General features: G+C 47.8%; 1 protein-coding gene across 2 annotated transcripts in view; it reads left to right on the top strand.

Annotated features, from left to right (window-relative positions):
- The first annotated feature begins 2895 nt into the window (after positions 1-2895).
- GPAT4 (glycerol-3-phosphate acyltransferase 4) overlaps positions 2896-27442 on the top strand; it is a 31372-nt gene continuing 6825 nt past the window's right edge. The window contains exons 1-9 of one of the 2 annotated variants that reach the window (XM_060001247.1): positions 2896-2972; positions 14918-15900; positions 23340-23409; positions 23564-23864; positions 24618-24692; positions 25478-25567; positions 25744-25837; positions 26346-26461; positions 27350-27405. In XM_060001247.1, coding sequence (XP_059857230.1) covers positions 15736-15900; positions 23340-23409; positions 23564-23864; positions 24618-24692; positions 25478-25567; positions 25744-25837; positions 26346-26461; positions 27350-27405 — 967 coding nt within the window. In that variant the 5' untranslated portion in view covers positions 2896-2972; positions 14918-15735. Of the gene's footprint in view, positions 2973-5414; positions 5510-14917; positions 15901-23339; positions 23410-23563; positions 23865-24617; positions 24693-25477; positions 25568-25743; positions 25838-26345; positions 26462-27349; positions 27406-27442 lie in introns of those variants that run through there. The other variant, XM_060001246.1, reaches the window with a different exon arrangement.

Raw genomic sequence — 27442 nt, 5'->3', positions numbered from 1 at the left:
TAGAAGTGCTTAGGATGGTCAATTTTATGTGTATTTCACCACAATGAAAACATTTTTCAAAAAGAACCCAACTTTTGCTTAATTTGGCCTTTTCTCTAGGGGCTTGGAAATGAGCATCTCTGTTGCTGGTTGTGGATTCACCTCTCAATAAATGTCAAAGGCTTTGCACACATAAAGGTGACTTGGATGGGAGAGAAGTTATACAGCACACGAACGGGATTATTCTGCTGGGGGAAGGAGTATCATTTTTTTTTTTTTTTTTTTGGCTGTGTTGGGTCTTCGTTGCTGCATGTGGGCTTTCTCTAGTTGCAGCGAGTGGGGGCTACTCTTTGTTGCGGTGCGTGGGCTTCTCATTGCAGTGGCTTCTCTTGTTGCGGAGCATGGGCTCTAGGCACATGGGCTTCAGTAGTTGTGGCACACGGGCTCAGTAGCTGTGGCTCGCAGGCTCTAGAGCGCAGGCTCAGTAGTTGTGGCGCACAGGCTTAGTTGCTCCGCGGCATGTGGGATCTTCCCAGACCGGGGCTCGAACCCATGTCTCCTGCATTGGCAGGCGGATTCTTAACCACTGCGCCACCAGGGAAGTCCAGGAGTATCTTTTAAAAGGAGTATCTTCCCAGTTCATAGCACCGTGTGACATACACACAGCAAACACAGTGATTGCAGAGGCGCATTTTGGGAAATGAGTTCAAAGTTAGGACGGCGTGGGAGGTTATTAAACTTCTCACTGAGCTCTTAAACACTGTGATCCCCTACTCTTAATGGACTATCCTTCATCAGGTTTTTTAAATTACTCAGGTAATTTTTGTAGTATGAGAGTATATTCATTCTAGAATGTGAAAATTCCTTTAACAATAATCTAAAAGTCCCAATTCACCGTGACAAGGAGTTTACTGTTGGATATAAGCTGATCATGCTATAGGGAAGAGGCCTCCTCTGTAAGTAAACCTACTTTGTGTCTAACTTTTCAAGCTGCCTGCTCATTTTCTCTCTCCCATTTGTATTCCTCATGCCTAGAAATGACCATGACAGAGATGTGACCAGATCACTGACCTTTGCAAACAAAAGTTTGGAGCCTAAGGGAATTATATTAACCCGGTTCTTATTGGCTTCCGCTTTGGAGAGAAGTTTGATTGCCTTCCTGCACTCAAGAAGTTTAGAGATGGTCTCAGGGAACGTGTACATATTCTCTCGCGCATGTGTGTGTGTGTATGTGTGTGTGTGTGTGTGTGTGTGTGTTGATACCCAACAACTGAGTCTACTATTTGGTTGGGCAAAGAATCAGTCAACACTATTTGTGTTCAGTCTCTAGTATGTGTAAAACATTTTTAAATTTCAAAATTATTATGTACAAAGAAATGTAGTGTATGGTAAGAATTGTGAGGAAATTTAAACAGGAATATATATGAGCAAAGCAGGTGAATGGATGACTTCTACATTTTGACTGATTCTGGATCAAGAAAGGAGAGCAGATATAAGAACTCAAAGAGCATTTATGATGGTGGTGGCCACTTTAAAGCCCTATGCCTCGCATTGATGATGTCCAGTTTCTCCTTTTATGGAACTTAATCTATTTGAAGATTAGACATAGCCATGCATTGTTTGGCTTTGCATCATTGGGACCAAAATTTGTTAAATGAATGGATAAGTGATTGAGTTAATGAATATGGGATAAGTCCCACAGGTGTGGTAGCATTTAGCATGGGGATGAGCGGTCCAGTGTTTGAGAGCAGAGCCATCATTGTTATATGATGATTTTGAGGTCTAAGAATATGGACTTTACCCTCAAGCCTTACTATCAGATCATTTAGCATGGATTGGCAATCTGACAGCAGTGTGCAGAATAAACTAGGAGGGAGGACTTGATCTTTTAAGAACAGGAAGGAAAAGGGCTAATTTTTTTTTAAGGAGAACCAATTTTAGGGCAGATGATACAGGTTTGGGTTAGGCGTTTGAAGTTTAAAGAGATGGTGAGCAATACACATGCAAACTCTAGCAGGCAGCAACTAGAGTTTAGCAGAGAGGTAAGTTACAAGTTGAGGTAGACGTTGGAAAGTTGCAGCTGCGAGGGAACAGGGAGATGCCTACACCAACCCTTTAACTCCTTGGCTTCGCTAGTTGGCAAATGAGACTCGGATGATGATGGTGGTGGTGATGACAGCTAATATTTCTTGAGCGTGCCGGCCGCAAGCTAAGTTCTTTCCATACCGATCTGTATCTCACTGTATACTCACAACAGCCCCAAGATGACAAGGCCATTTGGTGACTTCAAGCCTTTTCTCGCTAATCAGGCTGATTTCACTCTCTCCAGAACCTATAAGAGTGTTCTTTGCGGGAAGCAGCCAGCGTTCGGGCCCTGGCGCAGCTCAGAAGCGTGGAGACCTCTCTTTAGGAAGTGCTCCCCTTATCACAGCAGGAGTCTCGGGGGCACGCGCCAGGCGAGGAGCAGGCGACCAGGGCCCGGCGCGCACAGTACCGGTCTCTGCAGCAGCTGGCCCGGCCCAGGCAGCGGTCCTCGCCCGCCAGGTGGCAGCTTGGAGGGTACCGGGCGCGCCCACTTGGGGCTCGGGACGCGGAGCCCCGCCTCCTCGGCCCTCCATTCGGTTCTCCGTCTGCCCGTCTCCCCGGCGCCCCGCCCTTCGGAGCCCCGCCTCCCCATCGCCCCTCCCCTTGGCGCCCCGCCTCCCCGCCTCCCCGGCCCAAGACTTGGCGCCCCGTCTGCTTATCTCCCGGCGCCCCGCCCCCATATCCCCGCCCCTCGGGGCCCCGCCCAGCCCGACCGGGCGCGCGCCAGCGCGTGGGTACTGGGCGTGAGGTTAGACGACGGGAGGGTGGGGACTGGACGCGAGGGTCACGTCAAGGCGGCATAGACAAAGGGCGGGCGCGCGCACGTCCTTACGCACGCCTCGGCCGGCGGCGACGAGGGCGGGGCGGACGGTCCCTGGAGGGATTTGCCTCCTGGAGCCTCGAGGAAGGTGAGTACGGTCCGGCTGGCCCTTTCCTGAAGGTCACGGGCGTCTGCGGGAGCTGGGGTTTGGGCCGGCGCCCGTGAGGGCTGCGGTCGAGCGACCCCGCTCCCTGCGCCCCCCACCCCACGGCGTTGGGAGGCACCATTGCCGCTGCCGGGGGGTTCCCGGCGCCGGAACGTGCCGCCCTCCCTGCGGTAGAGCGGGCCCGCCCGTCCCCGCGGCGCCCTCCGGCCCGCGCCCCCGCGTGTCCTGCCGAATCCCGGCCCCCGCGGCCTGCCCTCCGCGCGTTCGGGAGGGTGAAAGATCACGGGGAAAGGCCTTCACCGTGACCGCTCAAGTTCTTTGGTGTCCCTGGGATGTACGTTTTCCGCTCCTGTTCTCCAGAGGATCCCCATTTTGCTTTCTTCAGGATTTCTTAACCCTCGATATCCCTTGCCTCTCCGTTTTGATTTCACGCCCTGCGAAGCATCCTCCTGCCGGAGGGTCTTATTTCCTCACTCTCCGTGTCACAGAGGGCTTTAACTTTCGCAGTTGAAAAGTTAGGGAAAATATACCGTATGAAACATACTGTAGTTCTGTGGAAGTAAGCTCCATGCTGTACTACATACCAGTGCCTCACGGCTCAAGGCCTCTGTGCCGCGGACCTTCTCGCTGATAAGTTTCTTGAGATCCGTTGAAGAATTTGCTTTCTGGTTCATTTTCCTTAATTTTGGCTGAAGTTTGAGTACGTCTGTTTAGTTTCATGTCTTGTAGATTCTATCTCAACCCAAGGGAAACGGTATGAAAAGCAATTGTCCTTATGCCAGAGATGGTAGAAAAGAGTCCTGTATTAATGCCAGTTCGGTATTATTTTCTCACTTTGACAGTGATGTTTTTTTCAACCTTGTATTATGCAGAATTTCAGACATGGAAAAGTAGATAGAATAGTGAGCCAGCATGTACCCATCATCCAGCCTCAAGAACTCACCTGTGACTGAGCATGTCTAATCCACATCCCCCTTCCGCGCGCCCCCATATCTCTGGGATAAATCCTTGATGTCAAAAGTAGCTTGAGAGGGCTTCCCTGGTGGCGCAGTGGTTGAGAGTCTGCCTGCTAGTGCAGGGGACACGGGTTCGAGCCCTGGTCTGGGATGATCCCACATGCCGCGGAGTGGCTGGGCCCGTGAGCCACAACTACTGAGCCTGCGCGTCTGGAGCCTGTGCTCCACAACAAGAGAGGCCGCGATAGTGAAGAGGCCCGCGCACTGCGATGAAGGGTGGCCCCCGCTTGCCACAACTAGAGAAGGCCCTCGCGCAGAAACAAAGACCCAACACAGCAAAAATAAATAAATTAATTAAACTCCTACCCCCAACATCTATTAAAAAAAACACCATGTTCCTTCAATGAGCCAAGTTCTTTAAAAAAAAAAAAAAAGTAGCTTGAGAGTCAAAATAAAAATCTTACTTTATGGCTTTATGGAGTAAAGCCATAACTTACTTTTATTGGGACATAGTCTATTACAAGTACTTCAAGTCCAAAATACATAATAGCATTGGAGAAGCACCAGAAAAGGGCATCTAAAAATTAATTAAGTGGCTGGAGGACAGGTTAAAACAGAAGGTATGGATGAGAACTTCCAGATCATCTTGTCTTTTTCATTTTTGATGAGCCCTCAAGGCCCAGAGAGGTTCAGTTACTTGTCCAGATCTACAGAGAATGAGAGGTTGAACTGAGGCTGGAAAAGACATCTCCCAACTCCGCATCTAGTCTTTCTCCTGTACCATGCTGCTTGCATTTATGTTGTTTCCTTTGGGAAAGAGAAGTGTGTGGAAGGGCTGTAACTGAAAACTCTACCGATGAAGGGCTTGGGTAGGCAAATATGAACCTTTCCACCAAAATATGGAATAATGAAACTAGGGGATAGGCCTTAAATTATTTCTTAAGCTAGATTTGGGACAAGTTGAAGAGTTCTCATCATAGCTTTTAGGAAACATGGGAAGATGCTGACCTTAAAAGTGGAAATCCAAACAGAATAAGTACAAGCTTTAAAAGATTTAGATGACATTCATAGCTATTGAATGAAGAGTGACTAAGGGAAACTGGAATGCTTTTTAGGGGGTGTACCCCTGATGCTCTGCTCTTGTGGCTGAGAGAACAGTAGCGCCCTCCCATAAAAACATCCTTCCTTGCCATGATCAGGTAAGAATCCTGGGCTGGGTTAGGCTTTTTTTTTTTTTAAACAAAACCATGGTTTGTATTTCCTAGCACACTTCAGGCAGTTAAGTTTCCATACCTCAGGAAAGACAGCTAAGTTCAGTACTTGGGCCTCAATTTTTTTTACCCTTAAATGCTACCTGAGGGATGCTGTGAACAAGGGAATCCTTGTATGTAGACTTCTTGGAGTTTGCTTGTAAGTTCAGTTTATATGATATGACATAATTGTTTATAAATTTATTTTCAGGATGGACTTTTCTTCTGTGAGTTTGTGACCTAAATACAGTAGTTGTCATGCACATCCAGTTTATGGAAATGCCGCTCAAATGAACAGCATCAGGGTGTCTTGGTAAATCATTGCCCCTGAAGACATGAGGGGGTGGGGGAATTGTATGTTTTGGCTGAGGGGTTGGTGTGTGTTGGAGAATATTTGGTCCTGGTTAAGCTTGAGCTGTACTGCAGAATTGTTTCTTCACGTAAAACAACCTCATCGTGGCATGTCATTTACTTCTTACTGTATCACTACATTCATGGGGAGGACCTGAGCAAATGTCATCAGTTCCCTGTATAATAATGCTTACTCTATAGCATGATGAATGCTTTTTAAGAGCACAGAATTTTAGAGTTAGGAGGAGTGTTGTAAGTGCTTGGAGTTTTTCGTAAGTCCTTAAAGGTACTCTCTCTTTTAAAACACATTGATACATGCACACGCCACCCAGCCCTACAGGCTGGTTTGCTCTCTGGGAGCTCTTTTTATTTTGTCTTCATAATAGTTGTTAGTGTGTTTGCCTTCTATTAAACTGTTAGCTCAAGATCTGCAATTCTAGAATGATGCTTTGTAAAAAGTAGGCACATGATACGCTTTTGTTGACTTTTTGAATTAAAAAAACAGAAACCAAAAAGCTGGTGGGGAAACTTAAATCCACAGAAGGTGAATGACTTATTGAAGGTCACACAGAGCAGAGAGTAACAGAGCTCGGCCTCCAACCTCAGACGACTCCTGAGTCCATTTCTCAGTCCCTTCCTTTGCACTGTTCTCTTCACACCTCCGAGGAGTAGGGCGGGGAAGATACTATATGTATTTTTTCCGTTACCAGTTGGAGATACGTTATCTTCAGAGTCTGCCTTAAAACTTTGTGGTCAGTGCTATCCCATAGAAACATAACACAAACCACACGTATAGTTTTTAAAATTTTTTAGTAGCCACTTTAAAAAAAAGTAAAAAGAAACAGGTGAAGATAAGTTTAATAATATATTTTATTTAACCCAGATTATCTAGAATATCACTTCAACATGTAATCAGTGTACAAATTATTAACGAGATCTTTTACATTCATTTTTTTTACCCTAAATCACTGAAATTCCAGAGTCTGTTTTACATTTACAACACGTTTCAGTTTAGACTAGCCACATCTCCAGTGCTCAAGGGTCAGACATGGTTAGCAGCGGCTGTGTTGGACAGTGCAGAATCACTGTCAGCTGAGCAGAAAGATGAAAGAGCATTTTATGTTCCTGGTAATATACAGGTCTGAGGTTAAAGTAGAGTTTGTGGTTTTGGTGACTTTTCTTTGCACAATTAGGGTTGTTTCAACCTTGTGGCAAGTTGAACCAAGAAGTCTGATGTTTCACAAATTTTGTGCCTTTGTGATGAAATGCTTTCTCATTGTAAAGAGACTGCTTAGTCATGGGAGGGAAGGTTTGACTTTTAAAAAATGGCTAGTGATAAAACTCAATAATAAAATAACCTGATAAAAAGTAGGCAAAAGATCTGAGCGCTTCACCAGAGAGGATATACAGATGGCCAATAAGCACATGGAAGATGCTTCATATCATTGGTCATGAGGGAAACAAATTGAAACCGTGAGATACCACCTAACATCCATTAGCATGTCTAAAATTAGAAAGACTGATCATATTGAGTGTTGGTGAAGATGTAGAGCACGTGGAATTTTCAGACACTGCTGGTGAGAATTAATGCAAGATGGTACAACCAGTTCAGAAGCCGGTTTGGCCGTTTCATTAAAAGCTAAACGTACACTTACGTCGTTCCACTCCTAGGTATTTACGCAGGAGAAATGAAAGTATGTCCATGCAAGGTTTGTAGGTAGCGACTTTATTTGTAACAGTTGCCAGCTGGAAGGACCCATCACTAGGTGAGTGAATAGAGAAGCTGTGGCCTGTTCTACCAAGGGAAACAGCTCAGCAATGGGGAATGAACTGTTGACACGGGCAGCAGCATGAATGATTCTCAGAGTGATTATGCTAAGTAAAATAAACCAGACTCAAATTTTTGAAAAAAGAAGGCCAGGAAGTTGCTTCCAGTTACATATACAGTACTCAGATGTCAGAGCACTGATTTTGAAATGGAACTCTGAGAGCAGCGTTCAGGTTGGGTAACGAAACCTCTCGGGTCTTATAGTCCCAGCAAATGGAATTGTCCTTTCTTAAACTGATGGCCCCAGAATGTCAGTGTATCCTGTATCTTTGTCCTTTTTTTCTTTTCCAGCTTTGCAGGTTATGTTGCTTTGGGTTGAACTTGGTACCACATTTCTTGTTACCCAGGTCCAGCTGATGTGAGGCCTTTCTAGGCAAGGAGAAAGTACTTAGGGTCAGAATGACCTTAGTTAAGACCAAGACCCTGAAACTGACCATGTTCCTATCTTCTTCCTAGTGAGTTGAGTCATCCTTGAGCCTGACATATCCTGGCTTTGTCTTGGACCATCTGTTTTATCCAGGATTGCTGTTGGCCGTAAGCATATCCCTGGTTTTTCAGCAGTTCAGGTTCACTTCACCTAGCAGCTCTGTGCTGTCCCAACTCCTTGGAAACATTTTTACACCCTTCCTCCTAAGCAGCAGCGTCCTATTCAGGCATATTTCTTATACTCCACTGCTCTGACATGCTTGACATCAAATTCCCCCCAGCGTACATTTCCTCTGTGTACGTGCATTTATTTACCATCACATCAGAATGGGGGCATTTGCTGGGTCTGTGACCTGACAGAGTAAACTAGGAAAAATGGATGGCTTTCCTCTCAAGTGTAACCTGCCCCAAAGCAAAGGAGAGGCCAGCTTGGGGAGCAGAAAGACCACAAGACGGGGGGTTGGGAGGCAGATGTAAGTTCTAGTCCTGCCTCTGTTACTGGCCAATTTTGTAGCTTGTCTCGTCACTCAACTCTTCCAAGCCTAATAATTTAAGCCATTAGAGGAGCTTGCATTAGAATTCTCAGTGATTCACTAATAAAGTTGTGGTTTGCGACAGCTACCTTAGGGATTGTAAACACCTTTAGGCAGGAGTGGTGTCGAAAGAGATTTCTTGTCAGTGTAATGTCATGACTTCTTGGGAAATACCTTCCAGTGCCCCCTTCTCCTTCATAATAACAGGAACTTAGTGTAGCAGTAATAACAGTTAATGTATTTTGAACATTTACCTTGTTCCAGACACTGTGAAATGTGAACATTCTTTTTAGTAGATGTTGAGCAGAAGTTTAAAGAGATTAAGTAATTCACGCAAAGTCACACTCACACTACCAGTTAAGTGATCGAGTGAGGATTCAAACCCTGAAGTGTTTGTTTTGATTCTTGAATCATGAGTCTGTTACCTATTCAAAAATGATAAATACAGTTTTAAAAGTACCAAAAAGATAAAGTGATGCCTTCCTTCCATTCCTAGAGGCGGCTGCCATTGCCAGTCTCCTGTGTCTCTTCCCAGAGATGTGTGTCTTTGCAGGTACACACGCACCCTGTATGTATTTGTCCTTTTCCTCCCTCCCTCACTGTTGGTATTTGCAGTGGACCTTGTTCTGCATCTCACTGGGAGGTTGTTTCTTCTCGGTGCATATGTAGATGTCTCACTCTCTCTCTTTTTTTTAAACAGATGACTAGTATTCCACTGTATCCTTGACTAATGGACAGTGATGTTTCTCTTGATATTACAGACAGTACTGGAGTCAGTAACCTTGCACATACCTCCTTTTGCACAGGGTTTCTCAGCCTCCGCACGGTTGCCATTTGGATACTTCCTTGTTGTGGCAGGGGCGGCCTGAGCTTTTTAGGACGTTTAGCAGCATCCCTGTCCACAGTCAGCGCTGGATGCCAGGAGCCCCGCATCCCAAGTTAGGACGATCACAAATGTCTGCAGACATTACCAGATGTTCCCCAGGGGCTACAGTCAATCGCCCCTGGTTGAGAACTACTGTTGCAGTTTATCTTTAGCGTAAGTTTTTAGAAGTAGAGTTGCTGGATCTAAGGTTATATGCATTTCAAGTTCTGACGGTGATTGCCGAATTGTTCTGCATAGAGGTTGTACCGTTGTACACTCTAGTCAGCAGTATTTGAGGGTATTTTCTCATTTTCACCAATAGGGTGGGTTATAAGAAACCTTTTTTGCCCCTCACTGTACTTTTAATTCACATTTCTTGGCTTTACAGCTCCCCTTTGTATGAGCACTTAGTGCTTGCTAGGCACCACGGAGTAGTTTTTGCTTTGTGGGTTTTGTGACATACTTTGAAATGCCTTCCCCTCTATCTAGCCCTCTTAAAAAGTTTGGTACTTAGAACTGCAGACAGTGCTCTGGGTGTCTTCTGATCGTAATGAAGTAATAATATGTGCCATTTATTGAGATCTAATATATATAACAGACATTGTGCTTAGTGTGCTTTAAAAATGCATTCTCCCAGTGTAGCCTAAGCACTTATTTTTAATGAAATGGCATATCTTCTCCTTTTTGAGTTCGTATGTGGCATGTCTCTGGACATATTCTGGTAGTAGGTATGGTCTCCTGAAGTGTAGGATGTGTCACAGAGTCATGGAGAGCTAGCAGAAAAGAAGTTTCTATAGCTGCAAATCGTAATAGTCTCTGCCTTGTGATCGAGTCAGAACTGGTTTAGAAGCCCTGATTTCCCTCCTTTATTTTCTCTTCCAGGACTCTTATATTTTTTTTTTAGTTGAGGTGTAGTTGATGTACAATATTATGTAAGTTACAGGTGTACAAAATAGTGATTCACAATTTTTAAAGGTTATACTCTATTTATAGTTATTGTAGAATATTGACTGTATCCTCAGTGTTGTACCGTATACCCTTGTAGCTTATTTTATATCTAATAGTTTGTACCTCTTAGTTCCCCACCCCTATATTACCCCTTCGCCCTCCTCACCGATAACCACTAGTTTGCCCTCTATATCTGTGAGTCTGCTTTTTTGTTACATTCACTAGTTTGTTGTATTTTTTAGATTCCACATGTAAGCAATAGCCATACAGCATTTGGCTTTCTCTGTCTGACTTATGTCACTTAGCATAATGCCCTCCAAGTTCATCCATGTTGCTGCCAATGGCAAAATTTCATTCTTTTTTATGGCTGAATAGTATTCCACTGTATATATGTACCACATCTTCTTTGTCCATTTATCTCTTGATGGACCCTTAGGTTGCTTCCGTATCTTAGCTATTGTAAATAATACTTCAGTGAACATTGGGGTGCATGGATCTTTTCGAATTAATGTTTCTGTTTTCTTTGGATAAATGCCCAGGAGTGGGATTGCTGGATCATATGGTAGCTCTGTTTTTAGTTTTCTGAGAAACCTCCATACTGTTTTCTATCGTGGCTGCACCAGTTTACACTCCCACCAACAGTGCAGGAGGGTTCCTCTTTCTCCACCTAGGACTCTCTTCTTGTTGGCAGTCATCGAAGTGGGCAGTGATGACTGTGTATGTGCCTGTTTGCTGAATACTTGTCTCTAGGCACTGAATGCCTAATGCCTAACATGGTGTGTGGCACGTAGTTTGTGCCCTGATGTCGTCACCCTGAGAACTGAGAAGCCCTGGAAAGTGGGCCAATGGGGGCCCAGATTTGCCATTCAGTGGGTTGAAGAGTTTCATTAGCTTGGTGGTGGACTGCCACATTCCTAGGATGAGGCCATCTTCCCTCCTAAGAGGCTCAGAACTGGTTGGGTCTTCTCTTTTTCTCTGGACCATATGGACTGTTGGGGGAACATTGGTCCAAGCGACTCTCAGTGGATTTGGCTGAAAGGTGTGGAATGGAAGAGAAGGGGTAACTAGTGCTTTGAGCTGATAGCTTCCCCTGCCTCCTGCCAAGGAGTCGTGGTTATATTTACTTGAGGCAAAGTGATAGCCTCTCTTACAAGAGCATTTATCTAGAAATTGTGTTGTGATGGAGTTCTCATGTGAGCAGTTTCCCGATATTTCCAGAGACCAAAGTCTGTGTTAAGGGGCCTTAAGACGCCAGCACCTCTGGCTGTGATGGCTGGTCCGCTAGTCCGCCAAGACGTTTGGAGGCCTGTTTGATAACCAGTGTGCTGGCCTCATCTTTGCCTCTAAGAATTCACGAGAGGATTGTTTAATGTTGGCCACAGAACTCATTTGGCTAGTTGCTGTTGCGAGTCCTGGAGTCTCTGGGGGTGCGGGGAGTGGAGGGCAACGAGGGGGAGGTCACTGCCTTGGAGGGGAGGAAAGAGCAGCCGGGACAGAGGTCTGCACACTGTTGCTCTAAAGGGTCAGATAGTAAGTAGTTGAGGTTTTGCTGGCCGTGGTCTCTGTCACATGTTATTCTTTTTTTTTTTTTTTTTTTTTTACAACTCTTTAAAGATGTAAACACCGTTCCTAGGACACGAGCCTTGTAAAAACTGGCCCAGGTTTGTCCTGTGGGCCTGGTGTGTCCACCTCTGAACTAGGTGACGAAATTATTGCTAAATGTGTTTACTTTGATGTTTTGGGGACACGAACCCAGAATAACCTTGGAAATTCTCAGTTGATTGTGATCCAGAGGAACGTGATCTAAGCTCTGGCTTGGGACGTCAAAGTGACCCCGGTGTTGGTCACCTTTGGTTCATGGAACTCAAGGTAACCTTGGCTAATGTGACAGCAGCTGTGCAGTGGGGCAGGGATGGGAGAGTGGGACAGAGGTGTGGCCCTGGAATTAGGCTGGAATTGGACAGGTTTAAGGAATACAGTGACTCAGCGAACTGACTTAAGTCTCAGAAATACCTCTAATTTCCTGAACGTCCGTTGGGATGTCATTAGAAATCTGGCATGTACTGTCAGCTTGGCCAGTTTTTAAAAATGAACGAGCAGGTTTGTACCTTGGATTCTGAGAACACCAAATTCCGATGCGCGAATCCAGATTTGTCTTGTGGTTTTCCTCCGATGGCAGGAAGTTCTGTCGAGCAGGCCTGGCGTGAAGGCAGTGTTAATGTAGCTCAAGGTGGTTTGAAAGCTAGGAGGGCCTGGTGGCTAAAGAGCGGGGCTGTGAGACAGGCGCACGTGTCCAGATTCCTCCCGTGCCATTTATAGCTGTGTGGCTCCGGGCGACTTTGTCCTCTAAGCTCCGCTCCCTCACCTCTCATAGCCGTGATGGTAACTCCCCTGTGGGGTTGTTGTGAGCATTCAGTGAGGACGGCGTGTGCACAGTGCTTGTTGTATTAGCTCAGTGTCCATGCTGTGAGCAGTCAGTAAACGTTAGCAATGATTATGGTCACGTGAAAGTGGAAGAAGTGGAGGATCCCTGCCACTGAAACGTTGTCTTTTTAATTTAATTGCTAGGTGTGTGGGATGTAATGGGAGCATTTAGGAGTCAGAGAACGGGATCCGTGTCTCCCTCGCTTAGTTTCCTAACTGGTAAAATGGAAAGAATACATACTGACAGGTTGTGAGATAACATGAGAAAGGGCTTTGAATCCTAAACAGCACTGGACAGAACTCAAGGTGAAGTCAGTGACCTGTTCATTTGTTCCATTTCTTGAACGTCTAAAAGTATTGGAACCGAGCCAGAAGGTGATTGGCGTGAGGCCAAAATGTTTGCCAGAGAGACATGATAGGATGTTCCCAAGTTCAGAACTTGGAGTGGTAACTTGTGGTTAAGAATGAGTAATATAAAATTGAAATAGTGAAATTTAAAAAAATAAGTGGCTGTATTAAGTAAAAGAAGCCAAGAAGGCTGCATACTCTGTGATTCCAACCGAATGACATTCTGGGAAAAGCCAAACTATGGAGACAGTGAAAAGACCAGTGATTGCCAGGGGTTGGGGGTAGGTAGGGGTGAATAATCTGAGCACAGAGGATTGTTAGAGGAGTGAGAATACTCTGTGTGGTGCCTTAGTGGTGGATACATGTCATTATACATTTGTTGGAACCCATAGAATGTACAACACCAAGCGTGATCCCCAGTGTAAATAGTCTTAAAGAACAAAAAAAAGGGTGTCCAGAAAGGCTGCAGGAGTTAATCTATGTAGAAAACGTGACAATGTCTTGTAATACTGAAACTGTATTTCCTAAGTCAGAAGCGAAACACAAATACTGTGTATTCTTACATAAATGTGGAATTCAGAAAATATGAACTTGTAGAAACAGAGAAAAGAATGGTGGTTACCCAGGATCAAGGGGTAGGAGAAGTTGGGAAATGTTGGGCAAAGGGTAGAAACTTCCAGTTATAAAATAAATAAGTTCTGGGGGTCTAATGTACAGTGTGGTGATTATAGTTAACAACACTCTATTAGATACTTGAAAGTTGCTGAGAGGGTAGATCTTAAATGTTCCCACCACACACACACAAAAGGTAAATATTTGGCTAATACTCTGTGGGTGTCACGTTGCGATATGCAGGTGTGCAATATGTAGGTGTATCAATCATGCTTTGTACTCTGCAGACTTGCTCAGTGTTACCTGTCAGTTAAATGTCAGTAAATCTGGGGGGAAATAAATAAAAACAAGAGTTATTATTTTTTTAAAACCTAGATTTCCTTTTCCCCTGCAATTCCATTTCTAGGAATTGATCCTGCAAATATGTTTGCATGTGCATTTTGTATGCTAAATCGTGTAGGCACATTCATTACATTATTTATAACAAAAAAAAGGGTAGAAACATTGGTGTCCAACCTCAGGAAAGCAGTTAACCAAATCAGGGAACGTTCTTAACAGTTGAGAGCCATGCACCTTCAGAGAGTAAGGGAGCTCCGTGTGCACTGCGGGAACACTCTCCCAAGACACGTTAAGCTACAAAACAAAACAAAAAGCAGTGTTTGTGGTGTGCCGTCATTACTGTTGCCTGGGCGCGAGGTGGGCCAGAGTCATTTCCTCTTGTGTGCGTAGAACGTCTCAGGAAGAATACGAAGCTGGTGATGCGGTTGCATCTGTGGACAAGAACTCTGGGCAGTGGGGGGACAGGTAGGAGGCACGTGTACTCCGCCTAGTACACCCTCCTTGTCTTTTGAGATGCGTCTTATGTCCATGTATTTTCTTTTTCTTCTGTTTGAAGTCTACGGTATTGATTTTTTTTTTAATTGAAGTATAGTTGATGTACAATGTTGGGTTAGTTTCTGCTGTGCAGCCGAGTGACTCAGTTATACATACACATTCTTTTTCATATTCTTTTCCACTATGGTTTATCCCAGGACATTGAATATGGTTCCCTGTGCTCTACAGCAGGACCTTGTAGTCCGTCCAGTCTATATGTAATAGTTTGCCTCTACTAACCCCAAATATGCATACATTTTCTATTAGAAAAGTTTGAGCGGCCACAGGTCGTCGTTTCACTGGGGTTGAGAACTATGAAACATCTGTGGTTCTCCTCCACACGCGCGTCTGCCACCTGTTGCTCTGCACAGTCCCTTTGACCTTGATGTTGTGAGAACGGCACAGGCTCTAGGCTGACCCTAAAACGCGCCGGGCCCCACCCCAGAGCATCGTGATGTGTCTCCCCTTGGTTTGTGTTTGTGTGACGGATGGTGTTTCTGTTTCCACCTCCAGCTTCGGCAGCATGTGAGCAACTTCTTGCCAAGGACCCGGGTCACCGCTGAGAAGGGCGCCTTAGGGAGAAAAGTATCCAGAGGAAACCAGCGCCAGACGCGTCTGGAATTCCACGCACCGCAGGCAGCATGAGGCGTGCCGTGCCAGCACCTGCGGCCTCCTGGCACAGCCTCTAGCTCTCCAGAGAGGAGGGTCCTGGGAGCAGTGCGCCTGGAGCCTCTCCAGGGGAAGCACGGGGCCAGGTGTGAACCCTCTATGATGGACGCAATTTCAGCTTCTGAAGGAGTTTTAAGGAGAACAGTTCTTTAACTTCCACATATTCATGTTCGCTAGCCTTCTGTGGGAAGCGCCAGCAGTCGCCCTCCTCCGCTGGAGTTATCAGGATTTTTCTGGCACCGAGTTGAACTCTTCTTGGTACTTCTGGCAATGACACATCCTCAGGAGAGATTTATCTGCTAAATGCTCTTGGACAGGAGAAAAAGTAAAACTCCTGGAAGCAGCGTGAGAGTAGCAGAGCCCAGATCGCGCCCTCGCCGCTCACTCGCCCAGACACTCTGTCTGGCCTCGGATGCTGGCACTGAAGACTGACCCTGCCCCGTCCACCCCTGCAGCCCATCTCTTCTGGGGGGGGCTGGCCGCCTCGGGGGCCCCCTTTTGCTCTCATCCTACTCCCAGGCTCTCTGTTCCGGCCGTCGAGTGAGGTGAACTTGGGAATGGAGTTGGTGCCCCTCCCCAGGCCGGTGCTGTCGGAGAGGACCATCTGAGGCCGAGCTTTGTTCGTGGGGAGGAGGGCGCTGGCCTGGCCTGCATCCTCCACCATGTTCCTGTTGCTGCCTTTTGACAGCCTGATTGTCAGCCTCCTGGGCATCTCCCTGACCGTCCTCTTCACCCTCCTCCTGGTTTTCATCATAGCCCCCGCCATTTTCGGAGTCTCCTTTGGTATCCGAAAGCTCTACATGAAAACTTTGTTAAAGATCTTTGCGGTGAGTGTGCTGTTTACAAATGGTTGCTTCACGGAGGAGGGAAGAAGTACCATTAGCAAAAAGAGCTGTTCTTGTCTGGTTGATTGTGAACTCGCTGCTGGATGTGGGGAGAGTTGGGAGAATGGGAAGGAAGTGGCATTTTGAGTAGAAAGAATAACTAAACGTGAGCTTGTGAAAGCCTTCAGCAGTCTTTCTTTTGAGCTAAGGGACTTGTGTGTTTGGTCTGTCTGAGCAAAGGCACCTATTCCATGACCCCACACCTTGCCTGTTTATTTCAAACGGAGGGCCTTAAGAATGAAAGAAAAAGTCACTGCAACTCAAAGCTGCTGCTGGCATATTCCCTGACTGATAAGTATGGGAGAGTCTTTTCTCTCTTTCAGATGTTTATCTTAATACGTTCTTGCACTTCAGACAAAAAGAAGTAACAGAAAAGGGCATTTGATGAATTTTTCTATTTTCTGAAAGAGGAGGAGAAGAGTATATTTCTTAACATATGTCAGAACTTAAGTCGTTATACCAGTGAACAGAACTGGTCACAGTGGGAAGGAAATGAGTGAGAAGTGATATTTCCTGGAAGTTGATCTCTGCCACAAGCCTCTTAACTGTCTCTTCAGAGATGTGGTGGTTTATTAGCAGGATCTGTTTTCAGTAGTCACCAGATCTTCAGGTTCATCTTTTCCATGGCTGAGACCATAATAGGAAACACAGCGCAGTTATATTTGTTCAGATAGTATCTTACGGTTCAGAATAGTCTCAGTCGTTTTCCTTTGGTTCCCTGTATGTAATTCTGCAGTGGCCCAGGGTATCTATCAGTGATAGACTTAACCAGTGAAGAAATAGTGACTCTGGAAGATGAAGTGAGCTGTATGAAGTGCTACATTACAGCAGGAAATATTTTTAGGTATATTACTGAATCTTGAGTTTTGGTATTTTATATAAGAATATGACTTTTTTTCACATTAAAAAAATGGAGGTGAAGTTGACAGAACCTAAAGGTAACCATTTAAAGGGAAGGTTCGCCGGCATTCGCGGTAGTTGCCGCGTTGCCGGGCCACCACCTCTGTGTGGCTCCACAGCACTCTCAGCTCTCCGGAAGGAGGCCCCACACTCATTAAGCACTTGCCCTCCTTCTTCCCCTCCCCTGGCTCTGACAGCCGTGAACCTGGGCTCTGTCTCTGGCTTGACCTATTCTGGGTCTTTCATTTTCATGGAACTACATAAAGTGTGCTCTTTTGTGACTGGCTCCTGTCATGTAGCATAACTTTGTAACATGTTTCAGTACTTCGGTTTTTATGGCCGAGTAGCATTCCACTGTGTGTCTGTACCGTAATCCGCTTACCCATTCATCTGTTGACGGGCCGTTTTCACCTTCCGGCTGCTGTCCGTAATGCTGCTGTGGTGCGCTTGTACTTACTTAAGTACTTACATTCAACAGTAAGATTTCTGAGCCCTACCTATGGTCTCTGGGGTTGTCTTGCTACTCAGAGAGTGCTCTGAGACCAGCAGCTGAGTGTCACCCAAGACTGGTTAGAAATGCAGGTCACAGGCCCCCTCCAGACCCACTGAATTAGGATCAGCATTCCAGCGAGCCCCAGGTGCACAGTAAAGTTTGAGAAGTAGTAATCTTGTCAGTCTTTAGTGTTTGTTTTAATTAATCAGGAAATGTAATTTTCTTAAACTTCAGTCCCTGAAAATCTTCAGTAGAACCCAGGGTTCCTGTGAACCACGTAACTACCCATGCCCGTTTGCCACTGAAAAACGTACATCAGTATAGAGTGAGTAGAACAGCTGATAAACTTCTAGGAGACAACAGTGAGTGATGTCTAGCTTTTATTCAAGTTTATAAGCAACTGATTAATTCATAGACCTATGGAAGTACTTATTCTTAAAACATAAAAATAGGAGTAATCAGACCAGAGTTCTTTGGTAGTAGCTAAATTTTTAAAATTTGGACCACTTTGGGTGGAACAAAAGACCTAGAATCCATGTACCTTCCCTATTCCATTTTGAAAATGTCCCCTCAAATTAGTATTTTAAAGTTCATAGCCAAGTAAGTCCTTATTACTATTGACTGTGTTTTTCAGATGTACGTTCTTGTGGCTTTTAATGTCGATTATAATCATATATTTTTGGGCCAATCCATGGGACAGGTAATCTTTTTTTTTTCCTTTTTTAATTAATTAATTTATTTATTTTTGGCTGCGTTCGTTGCTGTGCGTGGGCTCCCTCCAGCTGCGGTAAGCGGGGGCTACTCTTTGCTGCAGTGCGCGGCTTCCCATTGCAGTGGCCTCCGCCGTGGTGGAGCATGGGCTGTAGGCGTGTGGGCCTCAGCAGTTGTGGCTTGCGGGCTCCAGAGCGCAGGCTCAGCAGTCGTGGCACGTGGGCTCAGCCTCTTGGCAGCATGTGGGATCTTCCTGGACCAGGGCTCAAACCCGTGTCCCCTGCATTGGCAGGCGGATTCTTAACCACTGCGCCACCAGGGAAGCCCTTAGTTGCCGCAGAGCAACTAAGCCCGTGCGCCACAACTACTGAGCCTGTGCTCTAGAGCCCACGAGCCACAACTACTGAGCCCGTGTGCCACAACTACTGAAGCCCGCACACCTAGAGCTCCGCAACAAGAGAAGCCACTGCAATGAGAAGCCCACGCACCGCAACAAAGAGTAGCCCCTGGTCGCCACAACCAGAGAAAAGCCTGCGAGCAGCGACAAAGACCCAACACGGCCAAAAATAAAAAAGAAATAAATAAAATAAAATAAAATACACCTAAACTTGTGGGTGCTTTTTAATAAAGACGAGACCTTTATTTTGCCTTTTTTTATCCTCTTCATCCCTTCCTAAACTGGGGTGCTATATGTAATTTTGCAGTTGGAAGGAAGCTCAGAGATCATCTTAATTCCATGGGTCTCTTCCTAACTATGCATCTGAATCACCTGGGGAGTGTTTAAAAAATACTTGTTTGGGAGCACTAGAATCTCCCCAGAAATTCTGATTTCATTGGTTTGGGTGGGCATTTTTAAAAAGCTCCCCGAGTGATTCTAGCATCTACCATCAAAAGGTGGAGTCTGATTGCCCTCCTCTTGAGTTGGGGACCTGCCTTGGGGACTCGTTTCTAACATATAGAATGTGGTGGCCGTGACGCTGTGTGACGTGTGAGGTTAGGTTAGAAGTGGCAGTATTAACTTCCATCTGCCTCTGGATACTTGCCCCTGGAGCCCGGCTGCCACATTGTGAGGAAGCCTAGGCCCCGTATATGTGTTCCATATTCCAGTCCCAGGGGAGCTGTGACAACCAGCATCAGCTGACACCCAGCCGATGCCGGACCCTGTGCAGTTTGCAGATTCATGAGCAGAATAGATGGTGGTGGTATTTTAAGCCAGTGTTATGGGGTGGTTTGTTACACAGCAGTAGATGACCAGACAAATAATAGTAAAGAATTTTAAACATTCATTCATGTCTCACAGCTGACAACACCTTAAAAGTTTTTTTGTTACCTTTCAGTCTTGGCAGTATTTTATGGCTGTGTTCATGGCATGTACATTTAATTTTATGTCTGCATTTTCTTCTGGGATCTTATAAGCCAGTTTTACAGTTTAGTAGGTAATCTTCATAAAGATGATCCAAGCTGGATGTCTGGTAGTCCGTGCAGTACACATACCTGTGCTTTTGGGGGACCTAGGTCGGCGCAGCTTGACAAATGGTTTCCCACGATCAGCTCATCTCCCCATATAAAGGAACCTTGGGGTACCTGCCAAGGGGGGATGTGTGCATGGGCGGGTCCTCCAGGTCTTTCCTCCTGGAAGACAGCTCAGTGCAGGTCCTTTTAATGCTGAGTTGCGGGAGATGGTTGTGTGCGGAGGGCAGCGTGTTACTTAAAGTACCTTAGTTGTCCTCATGTTCGTGCTTCACACTTACCCTCAGTACAGTGATGATGGGCCAGCTGTAATGAGCGGCGTCGAGCTCCACAGCGGAATGGGTTGGAAACCAGTGATGGCCGTGACGGGGGTGAAGAGACTGAACAGGTCGCGGGGTCCGGGTGGGATAGGCGTGACTTTTTGGAGGGTTTTTTACCAGCTCTGGAACTTGACCGAAGTCCTCAGACCCTGCAATCTACGTCCTCCTCTGGGGAGTGGGAGCAGTAAGGCCTCCTTCACATGGGTCCGTGCCCCCACCCCCCGTCCCAGCATCACCGGGGGTAGCTTAAAGGCCGAACTGAAGGAGATGAGAGTGGGATTATGGTGCTAGGGAGTGGTTTTAGGTTCAGGTCTGTCTTTCATACGGAGACCTTGATGAAGAGAAATACTGGGAGCTGGTAAATTAAATGCAGCCCTTACTGACTGCCTGCGAAGTGCAGGGCGCTTGGTCAGCTTCCGCTGGGTTCTGCCTCCTGCCCCTCGAGGCAGTTATAGTTTAGTAGGAAAGACAGATGTCTGCATACAGAACTAATTCAGAATGTGACGCCAGTTAAAATACACAGGCGGAGACGAACTGTGACTGCAGGAATTGGTTAGGTAGCATTTCATGTAAGATTTGGCCTTTGAACTGGATCTTAAAAGAGAGAGAGCATTCTAGAAGTGCAGTGGGTAGAGGCGAGAAAGTGCGGTCTGGTTTAGAGGCAGCACCTAGTTCAGGAGAGAAGAGCCTTTGGGGGCCTGGAGGGGATGTTGCATGGTGAGACGGGAGTGCGCGTCCACACGGCCTGGAGGGGGGAAGGCGGGGGAGAGAGCTGTAGGTGGGAGAAGCCGCGGGTGGATGAAGGGGGTGGCCTGACACTGGCAGCCAGGGAGGACCCTTCTCAGGCGGGGAAGCTTGGGGACCATGGAAGGAGGGCCGGGCGGAGGGGAGCACATTGGGGTCAGGTGTGTGAGGCTGCCTCTCGCTCTCAGGCCGGGTGTGAGGATGGGGGGACTTGCACACGGTCATGCCCAGCAGGTGATTGGAAACGTGAGGCTGACGCCGCTGTGCAGTCAGGATTGTTGATTTGACAGTAGCTACTGAGAGATTCCCGCGGAGCAGGGAGAGGGGATGTCGTCGCTGGCTGGGCGGTGGCCGGTGATGGGTGCTGGGGTCTGGTTCTTTGGGTGTCTCTAGTGCGGTCGTGCGAAGTGCGGTGGAGGCTGGCTGAGAAGAGGGGCGGGTCTCCGCTGAGATTAGTGCTGCAGAGACTGTCAGGCCTTCCGGTGCACTCAGTTCCTAACCCGCAGTGCTCAACAGCGTGCAGTAAAGATTCACTGTGGTGCCGCCCACACCTCTCGGGGCCGGGCCTGCGTTCACCTGCGAGGGCTGTGTTGGGTTTACTGTTAGCTCGAGTGCAGCATTGTCCTTGCCCCTAACAGTCTCTGTCTGGGAGGTGCTGAAAAGGGAATAATTAAGTAATCTGGTCCTGAACATCCCGGATCAAGGGAACGGAGCGGGTTGTGGGGAAATGACCTCTGAACCCGGAGCTCTCGCTTTTATTCTGGGCGTCTGGACGCAGTGCTTCTTGAAGTGAAGCTGGAGAAGCGTAGCTCTCCATCGCCCTCCCGGGAGTCACCGCAGCAAGGCGAAGGAGCCCGTCGCGAGCGCTGGCCCCTGGCGGCCCCACCCGGCGCTCTTCCCCTGCTCTGCTGACCTTGGACGGTTCTCTCCTCAGCGCAGAGACATTTTGAGGTGTGCCTGAAGTTCGGAAAAGTAAAGCTCGAGTACAAAGCGGGAGGGCAGGAGGATATTTGTGACAGAGCTAGGGGACTAGACTCTCATGCAACCAGCACCTTTCCAGTTAAAACAGAAGCCACAGCCTTCCCGCACATTCCGTCGTGAGGCGTCCTCACAGACGTTGAGTCCTAGTGATCCAGCGGCCTGAAGGCAGGTGCTACCTGCCGCTTAGAAGCGGATCCAAGTATCAGATCTGTCAGTGCAGAACCAAGCTTCTCTGGCTCTGTGCTTTGCAGCTCCAGTGCAGAGTCCTGGCCAGAATGGACAACCCTCAGCTCTGGTGTGCCGGGCTTGTTGTAAGCTCTCTCGCCCCTTAGCCACCTCTTCCCTCGATGACATTCCCAGATGGAATTCATCTTCCTCCGTTGTAGGAGCTAGGTTTACATTTTCTTCTAGAAAGAAATCACCTGTGCCAGAAGCCATCAAGGGTTAACTGCCTGAAGTGGGCTGTGTGAGTTTTCCTGCCCTAGACTCTAACTGGGTGACTCTGTAAACTCTGTTTTCTCTAGACAGTGGTGTTTGAAGAAACTTCCAGATGAGGTCAGACGGCTGATTAAGCTCGTGTCCTGCTCCTGGCTCTGATGCCTTGCTAACACTTCAGGCTCTGCCAGCAGAGTCTCACCAGAGGCTTTGTGCCGTGTGGATTCTGCTGCGTCATGGAATGATGGGGTTCTTTTCTACCTTGCAGAACTGTGGAAACAGAAGTGTGAAAACACACCTTTTAAAATGTCCGTTCTGTTTCCTTGACTCACTGCGGTCATAACTTTCTGTTCTGCGGTACCACGTAGCGGGAGGGTGGACAGGAGCCCGTGTGTCTGCCTCTCAGCATTGGAGAGCAGGAGGGACCCAGCCTCTGGCTCTCTTCAGGCAGCTAAAAGGATTTTAATGAAGGAAGGGAGGATCTAGGAAGAGCCTCACTTTCCTGGAGCCCATATTATTTCAGTGATACTGAGGACAATTCGGGGGGTTTGCTGTTTCCCGAGTTCTGTCACATATGGTCTCATTGGATCCTCGTGAAGTAGGAGGTTGAAGGACCATCATCCTGTTCTGTGGATAGAAAAGACTAGCACCCAGAGTGTTGGAATGAGTTGCTTAAGGGACACAGCATAACTGTCAAACTTGGGATTTGAGCCTAGTTTTGTTTTTGTTTTTTTATCTCCAAATAGTGTTTTTTAATACCTTTTTTCTTTTAAATTTTATTTTATTTTAAACACTAAGCTATTCTCAGGCTTTCTGTGTCAAGTTTGTGGGGTCTCCTGTTAAAGGTTACCCAGAGGGTGAATGGGCAGTCCAGACATATATATTATTTAAATCCTTTATCGACTCGAAAACTAAAATTGTTGCTTTCTTGGAATAATTTGGAAGGCAGGCAGCACCGGGTGGCGGGCAGTAGCTTAAAGGGTGCTTGGTTTTGCTGTTGGTGAAGCGCTGCTGTTTGGCAGAAACGAAGGAACCCATGAGGTCCGTGGACTGTCGGACCCGGGAGGCCGTGAGAATCGAGGCCCGAGCAGCTCACCCCAGCTCCTAGTTCCCTGCTCGTGACTGCCGGGGACGTGGCTTTCGGTCCAGGTTATCTGGGACGGGTGTCCTCTAGGAGGAGAGGGCTCCAAGTTTCCTTCCAGAGCCAGTGCTCTCTCGGCCGCAGTCTGCTCTCGGGGCACCGGGCTGGAGTCTGTCACGGAACGGAAGTGGAGGTGCCCCCGAGCGAGGAAGGGACTCATCGCGGTGTGTGGCTGTTCCCTCCGCAGTGGGCGACCTTGAGGATGGAGCGAGGCGCCAAGGAGAAGAACCACCAGCTCTACAAGCCCTACACCAACGGTAAGACGGGGTGTCCGTCCCCCTGCGCAGCGGCCCCCTGGAGCTGCGTTCCCGCGCGCTTTCGCCCCGCTCCCACTCGTCACTGGTGAGCACCCTGAGCGTTCCCAGCGTGCTTTCTCCCAGTGGGCCGCTTGACCGGGCTGTTCTCTTGCAGGAATCATTGCAAAAGATCCCACGTCACTAGAAGAAGAGATCAAAGAAATTCGCCGGAGTGGTAGCAGTAAGGCTCTGGACAACACTCGCGAGTTTGAGCTCTCTGACATTTTCTACTTCTGCCGGAAAGGGATGGAGACCATCATGGACGACGAGGTGACAAAGAGGTTCTCGGCAGAGGAGTTGGAGTCCTGGAACTTGCTGAGCAGGACCAATTATAACTTCCAGTACATCAGCCTTCGGCTCACCGTGCTCTGGGGCTTAGGAGTGCTGATTCGGTACTGCTTCCTCCTGCCCCTCAGGTGAGGCAGGGCCTAGCCCGTTGCCTGATCTGCCTGCCCGTGCCCCCGGCCCCTCCGCTTTGCTCTCCCACTTTAGAGAGGAGGACAGTACCGTTCTCTCACCGGCTAGGCCATCTGGCTCTCGGAAGGCTGCACCGGGGCTTGTCCTTTAAGGGCCCTCGGATTGTCTGCGTATCAGACGTAGCTGGGTTTCTCAAAGACAAATTGCTTGTCTGGACTGACTAAACACAGGGACGGGGAACACGATGTTCTTCCTGGCCGCCCCTCCCCGGGCCTGGCTGATTCTGTTCCTGCAGCTTCCTCTCCAGGACAGAGGCAGTATTGATCTCCCAGTGTTTCTGTACCACATGCTATTCTGAGTATGTCTTGTCGGCTGCTGGTACCTTCGGGCCCTATTTCCTATTGCTTCACAGCGAAGCTGGGCCAAAGGGAAGGGTAAGACCACAGGGCAGCAGGTGCGTGAGGGCGGCGCAGCCATCAGTAGGCCGTCCCGTCGTTCTGGCTGCTGCCAGTGCCTGCGGAGAGGGTGTCGGCTGAATGCCAAACCCGTGGTGTCCTGCCACCCTGGAAGCGGAACGCCCTCTGCTTCTGATAGGCCTGCCCGCGTTTCTAGGGACCCGGACTCCTGTCGGGGTCCAGGTGATCAGATCTTGCGGGGGGGTTTCGTGACGCCCAGTTCCATTTTCACACGTCCAGTTCTGTACTCGGGGCACAGATTTGTCTGCTGTGTTGTAACTTGTCTTCTCGTTACAGGATAGCTCTTGCTTTCACGGGGATTAGCCTCCTGGTGGTGGGCACAACGGTGGTGGGATACCTGCCAAACGGGAGGTGAGCAGAGCGCGGGCATCCGAGTCTACAGGTACTGGGGGACGGCTCCCATCTTGAAGGCCAGGCCACTTCTTTGGGCGTAGCCCAAACCACAGACTCTTAGAGGGAGAAAGTAACCCAACGACAGCAATGACATAGGCAGGAAAGTTTTCTTCCAGCTGATCTTGATCTGTGACTGTTCTCTTTGCCCTCCAGCCCTCACACTCTTCCCATTTTAAAGACAAAAGGGAGAAACCACAAGCCCGTAGTGTCCAGGACTAGCAGGTTTTATAGCATGTTGTTGAGTTTTGAGCATTCTGCTGTGTTGATGAATTGGTAAGAGGATAAGACGTGTAGGTAGGGCCTTTTTGTTTGTTTGCTTTTTTTTTTTTTTAATAAGAGAAATGGGCTTATTCTGGGAAGTTATGGGGCTGGCAAACCTCTCTTTTCCCCGGGCTGGTGGGGAGGTTTGACTCTCTGGCCTTTGCCTTGCCTCTGGGTGTTGACCAGCAAGAAGGAAAGGAGTCTAGGAGACTCAGGTGAGCTGGAAATTTTAGGGCTGTGAATTCTAAGCCCATTACCTTGTGTGAATTTGAGTAGCCCTCATCATTTCCTTCTTTCTTTCTTTGCCTGTAGACAGAAATATGCTAATACAGAGTTTTACCATAGACACTAATATTTGTAAAAATACTCCTCAGTCATAAAGGCCATAGGCAGTGATGGTTAGATGGTTGGACTCAGCACCTTTTCCTGTCTTCCTATATGTATGAAAAATAAAAACAGAAATCTCTGTCCTGTTGTCGCAGGTTTAAGGAGTTCCTGAGTAAGCACGTTCACCTAATGTGCTATCGCATCTGCGTACGAGCCCTGACGGCCATCATTACCTACCACGACAGGTGAGGGGGCTCGGGGTGGGACAGAGGGGTGCGCTGGCGTAACACGGGGGGCTGGCAGCCGGCCCGTGGGCCCTCAGAGTGTCGTTAGAGCCGAGGAAGCTGCTGAGGCCAGGCGGGAGTTCCAGATGAATTGTTTCACACTGATTTTTGTTGCTTTGCCTACAATTTAAACGCAGGAAGAACCGGCCTAGAAACGGCGGCATCTGCGTGGCCAATCATACGTCTCCCATTGACGTCATCATTTTGGCCAGTGATGGCTATTACGCCATGGTAAGGCCTCTCTCTGTTGCTCCTTTAGGCTGGTCGGGGCTGGGAGCTCTTTCTTAAGGGTGTGAACAGGTAAGCACGTTTTTATACACGGGCCTGACCTAGGTTGTTGCCTTTGTTTCTGTGGCCTTGGGGACTCCTTGGGACCTGGATGTTGTGAGCAGAGTGAGCACCGTGGGGAGGGGTGAAGGTGGGGAGGGAGGATTTGAAGGCACTGGGCTCGGGGGCTTTGGATAATCCGCCCAGGGAGGGCGTTGGACACAGGTGTGCTCTGCTTCACGGTTCGTTTTAGGGTTTTCAGCTGTGTTTTCATCAATAGTTACACATCTCTGGTATCACTGATTAGAAGGAGAATTTAAATTCAGAGAGTCTAATGGTGGTTTCTGAACAGTGAGAGCCTGTGGTTACTGATAAAGCGTTACGGGGTGAGAGGTTGGGGTCTGTGTCTCAGGGGACCTGGGGGCTTGCGTGAGGACGGCTTCGCTGCCCTTGCTCCTTTGTCTGAGAGCAGGTGGGGCAGGTGCACGGCGGCCTCATGGGCGTCATCCAGAGAGCCATGGTGAAGGCCTGCCCCCACGTCTGGTTCGAGCGCTCGGAAGTGAAGGATCGCCACCTGGTGGCTAAAAGGTAAACAAGTGACACACAGTCTGCGCTTAGGGGAAGCTGTGCGTCTACAGCCTTCTCCACTGAGCCCCAGCCGCTTTCATAGTAGTGTTTTTCTGAAACAGGGAGTATAAAAAGTATCAAAACCCTAGTGTTATTACTAACCCAAGGTAGTAATGTTTGTAACCTTTTTTATTCCTTGTACCCATTGTAATGAACACTGTATGAACTTTTAATGTGATTTGATATTTTTTTAAATATTTATTTGGTTGTGCTGGGTCTTAGTTGCGGCTTGCCGGCTCCTTAGTTGCAGCACGAGGGCTCCTTCGTTGCGGCAGGCGGGCTCCTTAGTTGCGGCTTGCCAGCTCCTTAGTTGAGGCATGCAAACTCTTAGTTGCGGCATGCATGTGGGATCTAGGGAAATCTCAAAATGAATTCATTGTCACAAATGAAGAGACACTGAAGGCAACAGAACAGAGTGCAGCTCTGTTTTCAAGGTAAAAAAAAAAAAAGTAAACATGGTGCAAGTGATGGCGAGAGCTTTGCCGTAAATTGAGAGGAAGCAAGCATGGCTGTAGGAAGTCGGGGGTGCGCGTTTCTCGAGGCTGCTCTTTGCCGGACTCTGTGGAGGGTGAGCCCTTTAGACAGTCCTAGGTCTGAGCCATGGTCCCTGTGCACAGACTCACGTACTTCATTGAACAGCTGTGCACATTAAGTAGTAATCATCCGGTGTTCCCTGTCCTTGGGAGTTTTGTCTGTTAGCCCATGGGTTTATAAAAGAGAGGGTCGTGTTTGTTAACCTGCTTTTATACCACGTCCAGCGTCACGTCTAGGCAGGGTATCGATAGACGCCTTTGGGTGATGATGGACGTGAGGCTGTCTGACCCTTCGCTTTATTTTCCTCTTGTAAAGGCTGACCGAGCACGTGCAGGATAAAAGCAAGCTGCCCATCCTCATCTTCCCGGAGGGTAAGCTTCTGTGTGGGGAGGCCGTGCAGGAGGGTGA

The sequence above is a fragment of the Delphinus delphis genome, chromosome 21 (assembly GCF_949987515.2).
Source record: "Delphinus delphis chromosome 21, mDelDel1.2, whole genome shotgun sequence".
NCBI classification, from domain to species: Eukaryota; Metazoa; Chordata; class Mammalia; order Artiodactyla; family Delphinidae; genus Delphinus; species Delphinus delphis.
The sequence above is the reverse complement of the archived record's forward strand: the minus strand, read 5'-3'. Positions and strand labels throughout refer to the sequence as shown.